The sequence below is a fragment of the Anguilla anguilla genome, chromosome 16 (assembly GCF_013347855.1).
Source record: "Anguilla anguilla isolate fAngAng1 chromosome 16, fAngAng1.pri, whole genome shotgun sequence".
Classification (NCBI taxonomy): domain Eukaryota; kingdom Metazoa; phylum Chordata; class Actinopteri; order Anguilliformes; family Anguillidae; genus Anguilla; species Anguilla anguilla.
This window is the reverse complement of record NC_049216.1, coordinates 19,904,027-19,924,909: the sequence shown is the minus strand read 5'-3', so window position 1 is coordinate 19,924,909 and position 20,883 is coordinate 19,904,027. Positions and strand designations below refer to the sequence as shown.

At 43.6% G+C, this 20,883-nt stretch overlaps 1 protein-coding gene across 1 annotated transcript in view; it reads left to right on the top strand.

Annotated features, from left to right (window-relative positions):
* Positions 1-4,736: 4,736 nt before the first annotated feature.
* LOC118215582 (transient receptor potential cation channel subfamily M member 1-like) overlaps positions 4,737-20,883 on the top strand; it is a 40,305-nt gene continuing 24,158 nt past the window's right edge. The window contains exons 1-4 of the mRNA XM_035396476.1: positions 4,737-4,796; positions 6,578-6,664; positions 7,297-8,049; positions 19,740-19,859. Of these exons, the coding sequence (XP_035252367.1) occupies positions 4,737-4,796; positions 6,578-6,664; positions 7,297-8,049; positions 19,740-19,859 (1,020 nt within the window). The remainder of the gene's footprint in view (positions 4,797-6,577; positions 6,665-7,296; positions 8,050-19,739; positions 19,860-20,883) is intronic.

Here is a 20,883-nt window from a genome sequence, read left to right as displayed (position 1 = left end):
TGCATAATGAAACTTTGAACACCAGGGGGGTTATGGCAGTACCCTAGTGGTCCACAGAGTTTTAGAAAGTCTGTGCAAAGAAAATAGATAATGCATGCACTGGCTTTGATGCCCTATATTACATCCTTGATAAAAACAGGAGGAACAACCTGCTACAGATGTATTCATTCTATTCGTACAAATCCTTGTCATTTGTACGAATAGAATGGGGTTTTGATGCAGGTTTACCACACTCATTGGGCTCCTGTTGGTGGACTCCAGTATACCTGAACATCCTCTTCCCAGGTGTACTTTCAATCGGCCCCCATGGCAACCTAGAGGTCACACCTTGGTGGTGCAGGGGCATATAGCATCATTGTTGATGGCCATTGCTGTTGGATGGTGATGGTACAAAGGATGATGGTATTCAGCTTCCCTCTTCCCAAAACATAACTCTAAAGAGACTTGGTGTTTAAAGGCCGAAGTGTTCACTTGTCAGCACCACATCTGTATCTATACACAAGACCGTCTGAGAATTAAGTTTCTATTAAAAGTGAGACTCCCACAGCAGATTTTCAAAAGGTGCCACTTAAGTTTGAACAAAGGAGGACTTCAACGTCTGAAATCCCTGGTTTGAATGAAACCCTTGGACGGGATTCCAAGTTCTCCATATTTAGATCGCACCCTCCCCAGGATAACATATGCAACTCATTTCATTTCAGACTGCCTGCCAGCTGGTTTCTCACCTGCTTTTCCTAAAGGTTTAGATCAAGAAACTTCACAAAGGAAAAGCATTTGCAAATCACCAATACACTGCATGCTTATGAACTTTGGATGAAGAAGAACTACATCAGTAACAATAGCAGGGTGTAATGTGAAGCTGAAACGCCCACTCATTAGTGCAAGAATCAAGTGGTGACAGTGTCAGCCCCACACACGTGCCAATGCATAAGTGGTGTCACCCACAGAGGCTGGGTATTCCTCGCTTCGTTGCACAACAGCAACTTTCTTGGTCACGTGCTTTCTCAGTCTCTCTGCGTCACCTGCAAAGTCCACCGGTGCAAAGACGGCACAGCTCAGCAGGTGATCTGCAGGTGCGGGCGAAAGAATCGGCGGCCTACGGCAAAGGACGTACGCACTGCCGCCCAGACTTCACATTCAGGATGTCACAGAGATTAGACAGGCCTGCGGTTCTATTTGGCCAGTCCAAACTGGGGAATAAAGTCAAAATAGGAATGAAAACTTTAATACATTTTTTAAAAGAATAAGAACGTATATCATGCAGTCTCTTTCAAGGCTCCAAACTAATTTTACAGTGAAAGAACACCTGCAGAGCAAGTGAGAGCATGAATGTATGAGGCTGCCTGTTCACTCTCATTCACCTTTACCACCTTTACCACCAGCATTTCCACTGCACTCACAGCCAGCAGACCAGCGCAAGCTCAAGCCTGAATGAAATGAAATTAATATCTCACTTGTGCAGTGACTGGTCAGCACTGAATATCTACAGCATTCAATATCTGCTGTTGTGGTGCCTGCAGTTATTCTCCCTCTGTGCTGCGTGCCACAGTGGCTGTGGAGATTTATGTCTGGCAAATGAATGAATGTGAATGCAGGCAGGAGGCTGGAGGGCACGGCTCGGCTCTCAGTAAGGAGCCAGAGGGGTAGGCGCAGAGCGGGGCACTGTCCAAACCTCAGCCCGTTATCTTCTTTAATGAAGGCGCTAATCTTGTGGAGACAGGGGCGTGTCCCCCGCTGCTGCTGTCACGGAGAGACCAACAAAGATGGTTTGCCCTCAGATAGCAAGGCCAGGCTGAAGGCCCTACCAGCCTGTTTCAGTGCAGTGACAATGCGGAGGGCGTGGTCGGGTCAATACCTCATCTGCAGCTTAGTGACTGTACAGTACAGATCAGCCCTGCGATTGGGGAAGGTTGCACATTCAAACAGGTGTGGTGTGTTCCTGAAATCATGCTGGGTGAGGTTATCTAAATCTAAACTGCTTTCGGGAATAAAACAATAAAGTAATCTATGAGCTGTGTAATTCACCCAGACTTATAGGGGACCTGTTGCGCAAACGGCTGTACATGGCTAGATGTGAAAGCACTACTGCTCTCCAGTGCACTGTATCATCACCTCTGATTCTAAATATGATAACCTGCCTCGCTGTATTTATTAGATTAAAGAGCAGCACTTTCTTTCCATGTGATCTCGTCCCGTATGTGTTCTGTGCTGAGAATGGGCTTGGTTTGGTCCCAGGGCTTGTTCCTGGCTTATAAGGCATTGGAACCTCCAGCTGCCAAGCCAAAAGACCCAGGAAAAAAATCAGCATGTGACCACTACACACGGGATTCTGGGTATTACTTCATTGTCCCCTCAGAGAGGTAATCATTCAGTAACTAATGTGCTGACTCTTATTTCAGTTTATATGAACCCATCTAACACTAAGAGAAAATAAGATTGAGCTCATCTAAAACCTGCTTTTGAATGTGCATGCGTGTGCTAGTGTACTCCTTATGCCCACAGTGTTGTATGGATTATGAATGACCAGTTCCAAGCAATCGCCCACTTCTGGCAGCCAAAGCTTTATGTGGGCGCCCTCTAGTGTCCAAAAACACAAACTGAAGGTAATTGAATGATTTAACATGGAATTAATTGAAGATAGTCCTATGTTAACTGCTTAATGATTAAAGAATAAGGGAACAGTAAAATAAGATACTCACAGTACCAGTGATAAAAAATAATGTAATTAAGGGAGGAAAAGAATTGGGTATTGTATCAAAAAACATCAAAAAACCTGGATATTGAGCCCATAAATAGCAACTGCACCTTCTTTTTAACCCTACAAATACAACATAGCTTCCTCCCCTTCATGTTGTAATATAGCCTAAATACTGGCGTCACATTAACACAAAATCAAGTAAAATTCCATTAAGTACTCACTCACTAGAACATTTACAGAATAAAATCATTGCCAGATACAAAACATATAATACTTATGCATACAGACACACACACACACACACACATCACCCTGCACTGGGATGAAAGTACTCGATTTGCTTGGACCAGAAGTTAGAGTACACCTTATAGGAAACCCTGCTTTTGAATAAAGGTGTTGGTGCATCATGTTTACTTACACATTTTCAGCAGGTCATTACTTTCTAAAAAGTTTCAATAATGGTTATATAATGAACATTTTAAGATGAAATTCTAGCACTGCTGAAAAGTAATACAGAAGCGAATATTGTATTTTTCAACTTAAGAGTTGAGAATAAAAACAGCAAAAAGAAGGAATACTACACAGATTAAAATAAGTCCTTTCTGTGGCATATCGAGGCTGGTATCTTTACTTTGACTGGGGTAATAGTGTGGTCATAACTGAGTATGCATGCTGATGCAACCACACAAAGCAATAGCAGAACAGACAGACATGTCAGTGAGCTCTGTCCTGCTTCTTCAGGGAGAAAGTGCATTTTTTTTTGGGCGCATCCCGCCCAGTGAAACGCACATTAATCTAGCGCTACGGCCAGCAGCCCGCTGCAGCCTGGCGCGGCCCGTGGTCATCGGTCTGAGAGCTCATTAAAGCTGCGTCTGCTTACGAGCTGGAATTAGGCATTATGCATTCTTAGGGACAGACAACGCAGAGCCTCCTCCCTGCTGCGGGACAGCGCGAGACAGGGGCGATCACAGGAAGAGGACACAGGACATCCCGCGCTCGAACAAACACCCCATCTTCAGGTGGGCCCCACTCCCCCCGTCGCCAGGTCAAGACCTGAGCAGGTAACGCTTTCGTCTCAACTCCCTGACACTCCACACAGAGAACAGAGCAAGCCGTTCTCTTTTTGAAGGGCCCTCTTTATCTATAGTGATGATGAAATCAATGGACCGGGAGGCATCATTACAGCGCACTCCCTTGGCACAGTCAATGAATATACTTATGTACTTATGTTTCAGCAAATGAGTAGCAGCACTGAATTAAAAAACAGCCAAGTGTGATGCAATGCACAGTTGACGCTTACAAACCTAAAGGCAGATTTCTGCAAAAGCTTGTCAGCAATTTACTGTTTAATCCATTCCTGTTTCACATGATTATATTAGGTGTTTGCTAAAAAAAAAAAAAGTAAAATATTGTTCTTCAGTACATTACTACTCAGTGATTCACAGTAGTAGCTGTCCTGTTCAGATGTATGCACTTTATTAAAATCATTGTTGAGGAGCTCTTTTAAATCAGGCCTAAATGCTGGGACTGACTATGCGAATGAGAGGATTAAAACACGCATGACTGGCAGGTGGAGAATATCTGTCGTTTCTTCCCAGCCTTGAAAGGAGACATGAGCAGATTCAGCTTCACGGTCTCAGGACACACGGGCGGCATTTGTGTGTTTGTGCGTATGCATGTGTGTGAATACGAGGTGATGGCGGTACCCATGGGCATCTGCAACATAGTCATGTGTAGTTCAAACTGCTGTCTGTCTGTCTGTCTGTCTGTCTGTCTGCCTGCCTGCCTGCCTGCCTGCCTTGACTGACTGCCTGTCTGTCTGTCTGCCTGTCTGTCTGTCTGTCTGCCTGTCTGTACCTGACCTCGGTTACTTTCGGAATTCTTTTATCAAGCCTGTATGGTGCTTTTCCTGGACTGTGAGTTACAAACGTAAGAGAGCGAAAGCAAATCCGTACACATTATTGTACAATGATGAGAATGCAACAAAGCTGAAGTGACAATTAATCAGTCTCTTACTGTTATGTGCCACTGAGGTTAGATGGATCTGAGCCTGCAACCCCCGACCCGAGTCTGCGTGCTCATGACTGCTTTTCAGCAGGTCAGTTTCGGGGTCCCACCGCTGCCCACTCCCTTCCACAGAGCTGTTTTCTCACAGTGCAGTCAACTGCTTTCTCATGTGAGCGAGTGTGTGAGAGAGCTGTAAGAGGGGTTTACTTTGCTGGATGACTGGACGTCTTTGTGTGGAGGGGATTAGCTTTAATTTGATCCTCTTATTTCTAGGTCAAGAGGGACTGTGCTTGCCTTTGTTAAAGCGATTGCCTCGATCCATGCGTTAGCAGGATCCATATTTAATTCTGCATTCCTGGTGTTGTTCAAAACATTTAAGATGTAAGCTTGGTAAAACTCAAGGATAGCCATATACTTTAGAGGCATAGAACCATTTACCATGTTTGTGTAACCAGGTTTAACACAACCAGGCTTGTAATTATAATTAAGACCCAAAATATAATGTAATATGTGATGTAATTACATATAATAAAATAATATAACCTAATGAAGGGACACAAAATGAATTGCAGCATGATTACTGACAATACTAAATAGGGACCAGTATTTCAGGAGCCTGTTCCCCTGTGAAACATTTTACACATATGCCACATTCACTAAAGCATTATAAATTCCAGTCGCAGAAATTAACACATTGTAGCCCCTTTCTCCTATTCTAATAAGAACACATTTTGTGTTGGCCTAAAAGTCATTTTAATTTTCATAACTATGAGACATAGTATTTTAAAAAATATTTCCAAATTTATTAGTGAGCAATATATTCTGAAAAATACAGCCGCACTCCCAGCAGCATATTAAGTTTTAAACATAATTATATCACATAACAACCACCAGAGGGGGCAGCTAGAGTTTCAGTTATACCTCATTCATGAGATTATACTGTTACACGTGCAAAGCGTTTAAAACAGAGAAAAATGTATTTAGCAAATTATACTTCTGGGGGGGTCCGATTACATTTGGTGTAGAAAAGACAATACATATTTCAGCTGCGTCTGTACTACAAAAAAGCATATAATTTCTTATTTTAACCTAGAAAGAAATAAGTTAATAGTATGCCTTTTTATTTGCTTCCCTCACAGTGCAATATAAACTTAATAATAGACTGTTCTGTTTGGGTTTAAGTACACTTTAAGGAATTCCTTCAAAACAGACGTTGCCTATGTACTGATGACTTTCTATGCAACTAATCAGTTATAAAACAGAAATTATATAATTTAAACCTGTACACCCCCTTCCTTTTAGCCATTCCCTTCAACAAGCCTTTAGTCTGACTGCACTTGTGTTACGGGGGAAAAGGTGAAAAACATGTGGACAGTGGTGATAAGTCCTTGTCTTGTGTTATGTTGTGTTGTGACCTTTACACTCAGCTGCAGCAGACACACAGCAGATGCCTGATGGTGACAGAAGTCACCGTTACATGATAAGGCCCTGACCAAAACCCTCCCTCTGTGGGTGAATCGAAGGCCGGTTATGTGCTCTCCCGAGTGCTGCTGGTTCTAGCCAGCTCTGCCGAGGTCAGGATGCACGGCCAACGTATGCAACTTTAACACAAACTTATCTTTGGCGAGAACAGAATGTCTTCTAGGAGTTCCGTGGGAGAAACCCACTTCACAGCCCTTTCGGGCGCTGGTGGGTGGTCGGCCTGTTGAAATCAGTCCAAGAAGGACAAATATAGCACTCTTTCATTTACCCGACGCCCCACAGCCAGATGCATTCCAGCCACATTCTCTGAAGTCGTAAGGGGAATCAGACAGTGCGCTGTTTCAGAGAAATTAGAGGGGTGTGAACTCGGCGAACCTCACACCACCGCAGCTAGCCATCGCTGCGGGGGTTCAGCACCGGGCCACGCTCTCCCCTCAGATCAGGTACTCTGCTAACGGCACGGACCCAGGGATCCAGGTGTGCCCACCTGGGAGCTAGCAGTGTTAGTCTGCCGTCACACCTCAGCAATGGGACTGTCCCTCAGCTACGATCACTTCATCCGCCTCATCCGAAACATCTCCATTCTCAGCCTCCCTGCCCTGGCCCATAATGCCTTCAAGAACCTTTCACACTCAACTTGCCTGTCCCCATTCGCTCCGCTTGCTTTAAAACCTTTTTTTAAATTTATATATATATTTCGGGCCATGGTGTTCTGCACCACAGTGGATTTACCTTCAATCACCATTTATCAAATCTCCATCCATTAAAAAGCAGAGCTGTCAGGAGCCGTGCGCATTAATCCTGATTATAGCAGGCGAGAGAGAGCAAAGGGGGTCTATGTGTCAAGCGAGAAGTCGAGTGATTTTCATCCCAGCCGAGCATCTCTCCGTCTCTCGCTCGCTCTGTCTCTTCAGCAGACAGCACCAGCAGCAGAGGAGGAGAGGAAAGAGGGATATGACCTCACTTTCTTCGCAACTTCTCCTCGCTTTTTTGGAAGGCTTGCTCTCGCTCCCGTGACCTTTCTGTCTTTCTTTTGCGTTATTTCTGAGTTTTTTAATTTTTTTAATTTTGGGGAGGGAGCGTGTGTCCCCACCCGACCCCCCACCCAGGGGAACCCTGCTGGTTTTGCAGATGCGGCGTGCTTCTCCGTGACACTTCACCAGGGGGTCATACATGGAGGGCAGGGGCTTCGGGACCAGGAAAGGGACAGGCTCCTTCAAACGCGCCTCCATCAAGAGAACCGTTTCCGGGTCGCAGAAGGTAGGCTGAGCGTGCTGGGGCTGAGCGCGCTGGGGCTGAGCGTGCTGGGGCTGAGCGTGCTGGGGCTGAGCGCGCTGGGGCTGAGCGTGCTGGGGCTGAGCGTGCTGGGGCTGAGCGTGCTGGGGCTGAGCGCGCTGGGGCTGAGCGTGCTGGGGCTGAGCGTGCTGGGGCTGAGCGTGCTGGGGCTGAGCGTGCTGGGGCTGAGCGTGCAGGGGCTGAGCATGCTCGTGCTGGGGCTGAGCGTGCTGGGGCTGAGCGTGCTGGGGCTGAGCGCGCTGGGGCTGAGCGTGCTGGGGCTGAGCGTGCTGGGGCTGAGCGTGCTGGGGCTGAGCGTGCTGGGGCTGAGCGCGCTGGGGCTGAGCGTGCTGGGGCTGAGCGCGCTGTGGCTGAGCGTGCTGGGGCTGAGCGCGCTGGGGCTGAGCGTGCTGGGGCTGAGCGTGCTGGGGCTGAGCGCGCTGGGGCTGAGCGCGCTGGGGCTGCGCTGGGGCTGCGCTGGAGGAAGCGCTGGGGCCGGGCTGCGGTCGCAGCATGGGGGGCTGGGGGGCTTGTCTGGGCTCTTTGGACCTAGATCATCTTCAGGGAGTCTTTCACAGCATCCACAGGTAGCCTTCAGAGTAATGCCAGTACAATTATCCTGCCAGTACAGTGGTGGTGGGGAGTGGTATGTGTGTGTGGTGCATAGGATTTGGTCAGTTCTAACACTGCTTAACTTCAACCAAAATATTTCAGGTTGTTTTGACTTTCTGTTCTTATGATTTATCTTATATGTTTTTTTCACACACACACACACACACACTAAGTAATGTATAGTAAGTAATGAAGGATGCAGACTTGCACATATCTGCCATCAAAGTTTATACAGGCTGTGGATTCCATGGGTGCCTACGCCAGATTAAATAATTGAGCTACTTCCTTCTAGAATGTACGATTTTAAATTCACTCAGCACCATCCTGGCGCCCTTTAGATTTGGAGAATCTCTCAGGTCAGAGAGCTGTTGAACAGGGACATTATTGTCCCGAGTTCTGGGGAGTTCAGGTAAACCACAAAGTAAAGTTTGGCTTACTGACATGAAATGGACGTAAGCAAACATCAAATAGATACAAAAACACATTTAAACAAATAGAAAAAGGCCCTGTACTGGCCACTGGAAAAACCAAAACAGTTTCAGCTGTAACCTGACCATAACTCTGACTGCTGTCCTTGCATCTAAAACACCTTCTTATGCCGTTGAACATTTAAGCTGAAAGTAAACATGTGGAGGATTAACCTCTGAAGAGGTCATATAACCAGGCAAATATCTGATTGTCTGAATGGAACAACAAAGGACACAACTCATAAAGGCTGCACATAAGTGGCTGCTGATTGGCTTGCGCCCTGCTGCACCACAGGGACACATAATAGGCCGTAGTGTCGACCATGGAAGGTCTAATAATGAACCTCAGGGCTGTGGCAAAAGTAAGGGCAGGGTGTGTAGCTTAGGGAAAGGTTGCAGTTAATGACGGAGTGTAGCACAGTGGGTAAGGAACTGTGGGAAAGGTCGCAGGTTCGATTCCCGGGTAGGACACTGCCGTTGTACCCTTGAGCAAGGTACTTAACCGAAATTGCTTCAGTATATATCCAGCTGTATAAATGGATACAATGTAAAATGCTATGTAAAAAAAAGTTGTGTAAGTCGCTCTGGATAAGAGCGTCTGCTAAATGCCTGTAATGTAATGTAATGTAACAAAGTGGGTAGGTTGTTATGATTATGGATGACCTCTAGGTCTCAGACAGAAAAACTGGTAACACGACCCGGTTCCTTATAGGAAACTTCTGATTCCTTAAAAAAAAAAAAAAGTTCTATAAGGATACATAGCACAGAATATTAAAAAAAATAAATATAAAAAGAATATTAAAAAATACTTTTAATGCTTTCAAAAATTTTGCTTATGCTTTCCACGCTCAGTCATGCTGGAAGTACACTGTCCATTTCAACCCTGGTTGCTGATTCAAGATAAGCATGCCCTCTCCTCTAAAGCAGAGCATGTCAGCCGCCACTTATATCGCACAGCTACTCATAGGCTGAGACCCACAAACATGAGTCAGAGGAAGACACTTCATGTGCATTTGTCTGTTGCAGCTCAACAGACAAATGCACTGGTTCCTGATCAAGCAGCCGGAGGCACTAGTGAGCAACTGGCAGAAACCCTCTCATCCCTTGGCGAGGCTAGAGCCAATTGTACATTGCCCTGTGGACACCAGGCCATGGGGCCCGTACATGTAGGCTACAGTGTGAGCAACGCAGCAGCCCCTTAAGATGTCATGTTAACATCAAAGGATCACTTCCATGTCGATGAATAGCATCAATAAAATATCTTGCATATTATGTTTTTCTGAGCCTTTGTCAAAAGTTGTTAGTTTTTATATTACCGTCAGAAAAGTGAAGGATAGCTCTCACTTGAAGTGGTTTGGAACCTGTACCACATCGTTTATGCCTCTGTAACAAACTCTGTAGGCAATATGGCGACACCGGTCTCAGTAGTACCTGTCTATGTAACATTACAGGGGGGAGGGAAGCCTATGAGATGAGCGGTCACTGCGACCGGGTTAGTGCCTGAGACCATAACGGGGGGGGACCCGCGTGCAGGGGGCGGCGGTGACGGCCTGAAGGCAGCCCTATGTGAGGGTACGAGTGGGCCATGCTGGGCCCCGTTAATCTGGCATAATGGCCCCAGTATGCGCTCCAGCAGCTGCTTCAGATTAACGCGGTAGTTTTCATTCCTTCCCAAATCTGCTTTCACATGATTAACACACTAATGTACGCATATACCCTACTTACAGACCAGAAGAGGAGGGAAATGGCGTGAGGAAGGCCGTGAGACCTGGGAAAGATTTGGCTGATCGCCCAAAGAACAGTTTTGATATTCACTTGAGTGCCACTGGAATAGTTAATCAAATCGCATTACTGACAAATAACTGACTCTTTATCATTATTCAATGTTACTGGGGAACTTATGGGTAACAGATACATACTGTAACATTAGGGAGTATGCTGAAGTGTGACAAACCTTTTGTCATTAATAAAGCAGTAAATCATTTTTGAGCAGATTTTATATTTTAAAATTAAAATATTTTAATTCTGGTACTGATCAGGGCAATTCAATATATATCTTTCAGTGTTTATGGTGCTACTTACTGTTATACTGCAGTCAGTATACTTAAATGCAATGGAGCTGAAACCGTACTGTGGTATGAATGAATCCAGACACTAAAATGACAGACTTCACTAAGACACAAACAACATAAAATATATATTACGGCTACATTTAGATTACAGGCTGAAGTGGCCTAAAACAATTTTTTGTCTACATGTGACATAGATCTGATTTTCTGCTGCGCTGTGTGAAAACAAAATCTGATCGTTCCATATCAGCTATGAGCCATTTCCATATGTGGTCCTAGACTGGATACATATCAGATCTGTGGCCATGTGACAGTTGTGAGAACTGTCATATCAGAATTCATGTATTTTTTCAAACTTCACACTTCACTGTGCAGCTGTAGATCACTATCGTCATCACTCCATTTCCTCCACCTTCTCACCCTCATCCTCATCCCACCTCCACAGCAAATAATCTTGGGCCGTGTTCGGAACATCTTACGTGCCTTCTATTGAGTGTACGAGTTGTATCTATACAACCTGTACACAACTTGTATACTTAATAGTCAGCAAGTAGGCTGTTTCAGACACAGCCTTACTCTATGCTCGTGCCGCTATTACTTTTGTTTCCATGATGGACTGTCTCACAAATATTATGTTGTTCGCGGGTTCTTTCAGGGCAGAGGTCTGTTCACACTTGCGTCTGATACTGGTCACTTGCAAACGTGAACGTGAAAGTGAACAGTCAATGCAAAAAGATCTGAGGCCTCATGCATAGAATTTTCATGGGTTTCCTACTAAAATGTATCGTTGTGTGCACTCATGATTTATGAAATGTGCGTGCGAATGAAATAAGTTTCGTGAATCAAACATATGCGCATTTCATTTCTAAATCAAGATTTTCCTAAAAGTTTGCACACGTGAACAAGCTTTACAATTCCATCCAGTGAAATCCCTCAATTATCCTTATATGGTAACTTAGTACATCTTATTTCACCATTTAAATCGCTTGGAAATGGCAGTAAAATGCTGCCAAATAATGTAATTGAAACATGAAAAAGAAAATGTATCTTATGCCTGCAATACAGCTGAACAGCCAACAAGAAATAGTTTGTACACATGCTTTGGAGCTTGCTTAGAGGAACGCATATTTTCACAACAATTTCAAGGTTCATAAACCTCAATGTTGTCATGGATTTCGGTGTGGGCACAATTTCAAATCTGCACGATCAAATCTGTGCATACGACCATTTTATGCAGGAGGCCCCAGAACAAAGCAAAAAATGGGAATTGAGTATTAATATGAATTTAGCCTTAGAAAGCATATCCTGGAGCCAACGCCCCCCACCCTCCTCCCATTTTGTACTTTGTTTATAATTGATCTGACCCTCCATTTGGGATCTGGCCACAGAGACTGAAAACTTAATCCATGTGCCAGCCTGTGAGTTTCATAACACCTAATCCCAGCTTTTGATAAAATCAGCCCGCTATTTGAATTTGAGTTCCAGGAGTCTAGTAAAAGAGTGGAAACTAATGCAATTCATTTTTTCTGTTTGCACCGCTAAATTTAATCCTGTTGTTTTTTCGGTTTTTGTTTTTTTAATCCGTAATAATTTTATAGATTCCATCTCTGGCACTGGGTCTTAGTGTGCTATCAGGACTGGTCTGCAGACACAGACAACCATGGGTCTCAGAGTAACCTATCCCTTCTGTGCAACCTTTGTGTTAAATCTGAAACCTCTTCCTTGTGCTGATGAGCACAACCCCGCCAGCATAAGACACTATTAAAATGATTTACAACACCGCCGTAGGGTTGCGGTGAATCACAATGCTTTAGGTTTTACAACATTTTTTAACCATCCCTCCCCTGCCCCAAACCACAGCTTTCCAACTACACTGTAGATAGGTCAGTATCATGCTCATTGTGTACTTGTTTCCCCAGGGGAAAATGTTTCAAGGATGTGTTAGGGACTCAACAAAATCACAAAAGTAAACAATCCACAACATTAAAAAACATTTTTTTAAAGGCTATTTGGCTAGCTGGTAAACAGCTGGGATCCCTTTCTTGGGATTAAATTTCAGGATATGAGAGTACAGAGTTTCCTATTTTTTATATCCAGTGAGTGAATGTCACTATCAGAGAAAATTTGGGGGAGAAAGTAGGAATCCTTACTCGCAGTCACCAGGCATAATTAATCAATAATATTTGTGTCCATGGTCTGTGTGCCTGCACACACAGCTCTATCCCTCTCCCCGGCTCTCAGCTCGCCATGTGCACATGTGGAAAACCCATAAAGCATAATTACAGCTTTTCTGGCGGGATATTGCCATTACTGTATTTAGCCTAGCCGCCTGTCTGTGTGTCGAAGGCACCGGCCCAAATCTGTCTAGGAACGAGCGTGTCTGGATCGCGGCGTTCTTTGGAAAAAGCAGCTAGAAAGTGAGCGTCAGTTCACCTGCTCTGCTGGCCAGACTCTAAAACTGGGGCAAATGACAGATGGACTCCTACCCTCACATTAGAGAGGGAAGCTGCTATCACTCCCTCCCTTCCTAAACTGCTCACTACCTCTGCCTTTGATTCACATCGGACTCTGTGATTGGAGGACTGGACTGCATGCCAGAAACCTGGGTTTACCTTTCCTTTTTTTATGTGGAGATACAGGATTGTAGCAAATGGCTTCAAACACAGGCTGTTACCAAACTGTTGCTCAAAATCATTTTACTCTCTACCTTGAATGACTGTTTTTATAAAAGATACAATGAAACAAAAAGCATAGGCTAACCAGAGTCAACTGGCATGACATCAATCTTTCCTTTTCCAGCCATTTAACAGGCTGCATTCATTCTCGTATACAAATATAGCACATATAGATATACATAGACATACAAAGCTCCACATTACCTGCTTTTATCGGAGCGTGATGCATTTCTCTGTTAAATTTGGCACAGTAAAACTACACATGGCAATGCTCCAAAAACTATGTTGTCTGTAATTTGGTTACTTAAGCATAAGTGCATGTCCACCCAATATTCCTTCATTTTTAAAGTGGATTTGATCCTCGGGTTGCTGTTTGCATCACTGTTGCCATCCGTTTTTTTAGAGTCTGTGCAGGGCTAATGATGCATTTACTTTTAACTTGCCACCAATATAAGTTTTTTTAATTACTGTGTTTATTTTTTTTATTTGTTGTGCAGGATCCAGAGAATTATTATTATTTCAATATTTTCACACTACTCTTTGTCTCGCTGGATAAAAGTGGCTGCCAAATGACTGTAATGTAAATGTAATATATACAAAAATACCTAAACATTAGATAGCTCTATAGTGCTTTATTTTAATAACATTTTCTTATGGTATGCCCCATGCGCACACGTACACACGCATGCGCGCGCACACACACACACACAGACACACACACACACACACACTCTTTAAAAGCACAGATCTTATGACTCTTTCCAATCTCAGGGCTAATCAATGGCATGTTGTTCTCATGTGATGGCTAACTGGATTTGCATAGCTGGGAGGACAATCAGCCTTTTGAGAAATGAGCTGACAGGAAAACAGCTATATAAAGTGAACCTCTCAAAGTAAAAAAAATTACATTTGGGACTGAAACACTGCTTCATCTGCTGTCTCTCAAACATTCCACGAAGGGTAAAACTAGGCAGCAACACACGAACAACCTTTCCACCTTTCAACTCAACAGCTTCTTGTTGCCTCCAAAGTCACCTATTTCTAATGAGTCAGTGTGGGGGCAAATATCCAGCATTCTGCATGCAAAAACAAAAAAGCTCTCCATTTTGCTCCTTGTCTCCTTTTGTTAGCATCTAACCCCATGCATTCAGTTCAGCCACTCAGCCGAGCAGATTCAATTAGCAACACCTTTTATCTTCACTCCTGGTGACATCACATTCCACATACTTTACCAACGTCAGTCTTGATCAAATTCAGTTATGTTGAACTTTGATCAGGTAGTCAATAACAAGCTAGATTCTCTCTCTCCTCATCTGCAGTCCTAAGCCCATAAAAGACATATGGAGGTATAGGAAAACAAAGTGTGTAGTTGGATGTATGAAGCATTTTTGTATTGACTTCATAATGTCTATTTAATCTGGGGATGCATTTGGTATGGCCAACTAAAATACTTTCAATCCATTAATGCTTATTCAGTTGTTTCAGCTGAGATATGCATTGTCTGCTGATGCATAACTGTAAAATAATGGCTGGGTGAAATAATGATAGATCTTTCATATTTCCACCATGCTAGCAAGGCTGCTTCCAGAAAACGTCACTTGACATGTTTGTTGTCTGATGCAGAGTCAGTGTAAAATCCAGTCACGCAATGCTAACAGCTGGACAGCTTGTTGACCGCTGTTCAATGGCCAATGTGGCAAGATCGTTTTTTTTGTTTGCCAACATATGCAGCAGCAGCTGAGGTCATGTGGTCATTGCGCCATCACCGTGGGCTGTGCGTTGTGAGGAGATGAGCTGGATTTGAGCTTTGAATGTTGGCTGACTGCGCTCCCGGCTACACAAATGCGATTATGTGATGTTTTTCCACTTTTGTAGTCTGTGCTAGCGTTGTCCATTTCAACAAGGCGTGGCAGACATGTTACAGAGTACAAGAAAGGCAACGTACTGCATTGTTTTAAAAAAAATGACAACATGACCTCACGTTCTAACAAGACTGTTTTCCCGTCCCTCCAATGTTCCATTTCATCAGATTAAAGGGCTCAAAAATCTGTACAGAAAACTATATCCCAAATGTGGCAATAACTCAATATGAAGATGTTCTTGAGCTCCTTCAAAATGAATGTGCCAGGATCAGCCTTTTCAACCCAAGGGAAACCTCGGTGATTTTAGGTGAATGGATTTAGTTCCAGAATCTGTTTTCAGGAAACACTGTATATAAAAATGAGAATGTACTACTTTTCCAAATCTAAAATGTATACTATCTCTCACAATTTTGTCAATTTTAATTGTGTTTGTTTTCCTAAATTTGATAACTTGACAATTCCACAATATATATGATTAAGCACAGTTGTGAGGGGAAACATGTTGACCTGACTGTGTGTTAGCATCAGAGTATAAGAGTATACTGCAAGGTGCAAGCAATGATGTTGGCCCACCGTGTCTGCTGCTAACAGACTGAAAGCTGAAGGATCAGCAGATTATAACCATGTGATTTCCAGACAGAGGGGAGACTTAAGGGCACTTTGGGATTGTGCAGCTGAAAGGGTCAGGTGACCAAAAACAGTGCTCTCTTTAGTGAGAGACACGCTGCTATGCATTAGCATTCACAATTAAATGTAAAAGTGCATGTTAGAAACCCATATATTCTTTTTAAATACAACAAGGTAAAATGGCGTAAGACCTTGAGGCAATTAATAGAGTAGTGGTAGACATTTTTTGTCATTGTGAAGATTTTCCACTTGTTTATCAAAATGTATATGATGTCAAAACCTTTCAGTGCCATGTCTACAGTGGGAATTTCAAAATGAGTGTCGATGGAAAAAAATAATTCTTTAATTAGCAGTCAATGATCTGTTTTTTGAAAATCCAGCAGACAAAAATCCCATTTTATTCTAATCATTTTACAGCAATATTTTGTGAACAAATATTTTTTTCCTAAAATTCAGTACAGAGCTGGATTTTATTAAATTGGCGGTATTTACTGAACTGCAACTGAAACTGCAATGGAAACTGGCTGTAATTCACATTAATTTGCTTAGAGAAACTAAATCAGATTTCCACCATATTTGAGTACTTCAGAATATTTTAGGGATTTTGAGTTACTTATGGAATCTTGGAACAAGGCGGTTCCTTCTCTTGCTGGATTTGGACTTTAGTCTCTGAGGATAATTAGTTAAAGTAAGCAGCTGTAAGTACGTCAGCGGCTTTTCATTTCTACATCTGTAATTAGCAGCAGCCCCTGTGGCACAGGGCATAGGGGGAACAGGGAGGGGGGGGACCCCCCATAGCCCCCTCTCAAGCTGTTCCAGCCATCCCATATTTGCCATAGTGGTACACAGCTAGGAGGCCAGCAAAGATGCGTCACTGTAAAACGGATGAGCCCTCTGCCACTTTCCAAACTGTGACTTAAAGCCAGTCAATTCAGGAAGTCACTCCCCGCCTGGACATGGTAAATACTGAGAGGATCGCTGCTGGAGGGTATAATTAATCTGTTTATGCCTGTAACAAAGATATCAACATTCAGGTGTATTTCCAGGGCTCAAAGAGGCCATGTGGCTGCTTTCAGATTATGCTATAGTCCAACCTGTACTGCATGCCCCAGTCTCCATAAGAGGCCTGTTAATGTCTCTGTGGCTGTGTGCACTTGCTTATAATGGCTGGATTTGTAAGCTCTTTATTTGTGTGCATTACAAGAAACTGAGGCCTGGATTCAATTAACATTGTCACTCACAGTTAAATGCAATCACTAAAATGAACCAAATTGTGATTATTTACGAGTCAACGTATTCGTGAGGACAAACACTGATTTAATCCAGGTCCAAATATAGTTTCCTGATTAGGAATTACATTTCCTGGGTGCCTGGCCTGTCACTAAACTCTCGATCAATTTATATTCTGCTCAATTTTTCCCAGCTTTAAGCTCCCAGTTAAAAATCTAACTGAACAATATTTTTTGATAATTGTTTTTACTTAAGAGCAAAGGCAAAATTCACACCCACGTACACTTCTAATAATTAACTTCCTGTTTACACTCTCGCTATGCCGATAACCACTGTATACAGTGAATTGGACTCAGTTGGCGGTATTCCCGTTAAAATTTGAGCCTCCCCAGCATGATCTCTGGGACGGAGCCAAATCCATGACACAAGACTGCATTCACAGATGATCAAATACGCGAAACACCACGCTGTATCCAACTCTGGGGTTTCTTAAATAAACATCAACAATTGCTGAGCTTCCTTACCTCTGAACTTCAGCTGTATTCAATTACACTGAGGTACTTCCTAACAGGGCTCAGTATGTGCCTCATATCTCACCAATTATTCAATAGCGAGTAGGCCGAATCATTGAATTGGGTATAAAGATTCAGTCAAACACCCCTTACACTTACACACTCCTGCACCAATAATTTTGGGCCTGGTTCTCTGGTACGTTCTTCCGCTTCACAGGGAATTGTACAATAGGATTCAATTAATTACTCTTTGCTAAGTCCTTGTAAAATCCTGGAAGGATAAGCTGGAATCTTAACATGGCACACCGTGTGCAAGTAAATCTTATTTTTGTAGCTCAGGGGCAGGTTTACTGAAGAGACTGTCTGGGTTCCTTACAGTCTGCTACACACCCGACTCCGGATGATTTTCCGGCACAGGGACGACTAACTCCTCACGCAAAACTAATCCCACCGGCCACGGACGCTGGCGTGGAACAAAGCGGCCGGCGTTTGAAGTTCCCCCTAACGCTGCATGCGAAGGGGAAAAGCCGGCCCAGAAAAGTGGCTACAAAAGGGGTTGTGGCTCCGCTGCCTCCAACTGTCTGTCTGGACCATAAAAGGAAGACTTTGGAAAGCAAGCTTTGCCTTTAACTCTTTTCCTTGCCAGTGTGTTTGCTTTTGGACGGCTGGTGGATAAACGCTGACCCACAGCCATCTTCCACCTGGACAAAGGCAAAGACTTTCCAATGACACATATAAACATGTGCAGCACCCTCTTCATCTCTTCACACCCTGACATAAAACATTACATAAGTGGAAGCTGACGGACAGTGGGCAATTAAATTAATTGTTGTTTTGGTCAAAAAAGCAGTGCCAGTCTGGATTAAACAACATTTGTGATTATCTTTAACTATTCAATGCAAATGTCAATTTTTCCCTTCATAATTGCATTTGTTATACAGTATCAGCATTTACTGGTCAGTAAAAAATTGAGGAAATACAATGATTGAAGGTTGTAATGTATTAATTTTGCAAATGAGGCGATTTGTTTTAACAATACCTGTCTGACATTTACCACAATTAAACCAGGTTAAAAGCCCATCTGTGCTCACGCAATTCAGAAAATCAATCAATATATTCAGCTGAATCTGAATCTTTGAATCAGGCTGCATGCTGCACAGACACGTCCAGAGTGTTTGAGAAACACTCAGTAACGTTGTGGCGGAAAACGAAGGCAGGGAGCGCCTGTACCGCCGAAGGAATCCAAGCAGCGTAACACGAAGCGCATCGGGTTTAGCTTCCTGTCACATCACCAAACACTGGCCCTGAGTTAAGAGCTGCTGTAATGCTAAACAGCGTAGCAGGCTAAATGCCTTTCTCCACTGCAGTTACGCTTCATTTCAAACTAGCCTTTCCCCATTCTTCAGCTGAGAGAGATACTGTAGAGGGAGTAGACAGTATTCAAGCAAGAAACAAAAAAATGATTCCTTTCCTCATAGAGAGAAGTTAGAGGTTCACTAGATATGTCCGACATATTTTTGGTCAGTGGCATACAGAATTTATTCAGAGGTACAATCATTTGCAAGTCCAGGAGACCATTCGTGTTCAGCCCAGGTTGACTTCAGTTGAAAAGATTTTCTTGGCTATTGAATGTCTATTACAGGGAAAAAAGATTAACCAGAATTAGGGTGGATGACCTTGCCTCCAACTGGAGCCCCCGTCATTTCTTAACAAGGAGCCTTTCAAAAGAATGTCTGTGTCCAATTGTTTCAATTATGCAAATGGGAACTGAAATTGAAGCAGCGGGAGGGGGGGCACTCTCAAATTAAAAGTTGGAGCTTTCATTCTTTCTGGGTGCTTTGGCACCCCCCTTTTTTGGAAATTTTGTTTCTTCCTCTGCCTCCACCGGCTGGCAATACCCGCATTCTCTTCCTCCATCTCAGCCTTCATCGCGTACAACTGGACTCTCGTCGTGGCTGTGGGAAAGAAGCGCTAAGGAAAAAGCTCAAAGAGCTGGAGACTGTGGAGGCGGGGGTGGAAGTGGAGGGTGGGTGCTATCAGAGTAGATTTGTTGTGCCTTGTTCCAGGGCTGAAAACACCCAGTGGTCATGGAGAAGGGTCATGAGACTCCCAAAAGGATTACCCTGAACTGGAGTCATGAGACCCGGCCGAACAAAGGCCCTGCTCACATGCTCATCATATGAACCGCTCCCCATAAAGTGATGAGCTTTCCTGTGCTGTGAGCTTCATTGCGCTGGGCGGACTGGAGGAGAGCAGGAGGGAGAGGGGCGTCCCCAGGACCGGCCTCGGAGAGAGCCTTTTTCAGCTCCCACCTGCCTGCCTGCTTCTTCAGGTGCTCTCCAGGTAGGACAGAACACACACACACACAGGCTCACGTCTGCTGGAGCTTTCTGTGGTGGAGGCTGCACTGTTCAGGGGACATACTGATGCAGCCAATTAGGCGTGGAGGATCACTAAATGCGGGCTATCGGGGGAATGTTCATTCTTTCCCACAACCTTCATTTATATGCTGGTTAGAGTATTATATAATTCAACAGCCATTTTTAAAAAAATCATTCAATATTTTGTGCACAAGACATTTGTTGTGATTGTTCATTTTCCGTTAGTCATTCTTCACCACAGGTATTTCAGAAACGTCTGCTAATAGCCTAGTTTGACAGATAAAAAAAATATTCAGGGTGTTTCTTCGTTTTCTTTGTCATTGTTCTGTTTCGTAAAAAAAAACTTTTTTTAAATATTTTTGCCAGGAAAAAAAAATGGTGACTGAAAAAATCATATTAGCGATTAGGAATCAGGCACCATGGAACAATCCAGGATATTTCAGAACGGTTCCTTTAAAATATTGCTCCCTAAAAGTTATGAAGCTAACTGCATGCAACTATATGAGAATATGAATTCTCATTGAAAAGTTGTAGGAAAGTTTAAAATGACACATTTTTGTCGTTTACCACACCATTCCAAAGAGAACAGAAACCTGTCATGTCGGCGTCATCAGATCAGTTTGGTTGGTGAACAGGTAGAAGACAGGGGCAGGCATGTGGGAGTAAGGGTTTGAAACCTGGACTCTGACAGATCAAATCCTGGGAGGCGCACCACCCTTAATCTGTACTGCAACACACTTGACTGCCAACATAAACAGTCACAGAAAAGGTCCAGCTAGAAAACTAGCCAACATGACGAATTTAATGTATGTCTGCCTGCAAAGCAAATGAGAGCACAATAACTGTAGAGCACTGTATCTTCACGAACGTAAAGTCGTTTATCAGGGTTCAAAAGACCACAGAACTACTTTTACTTCCACTTAAACATTGATAGTTTTTAAATCTCATAAGGCAGCTGAGAGTTCAGGTACATGTTTGTTACAATC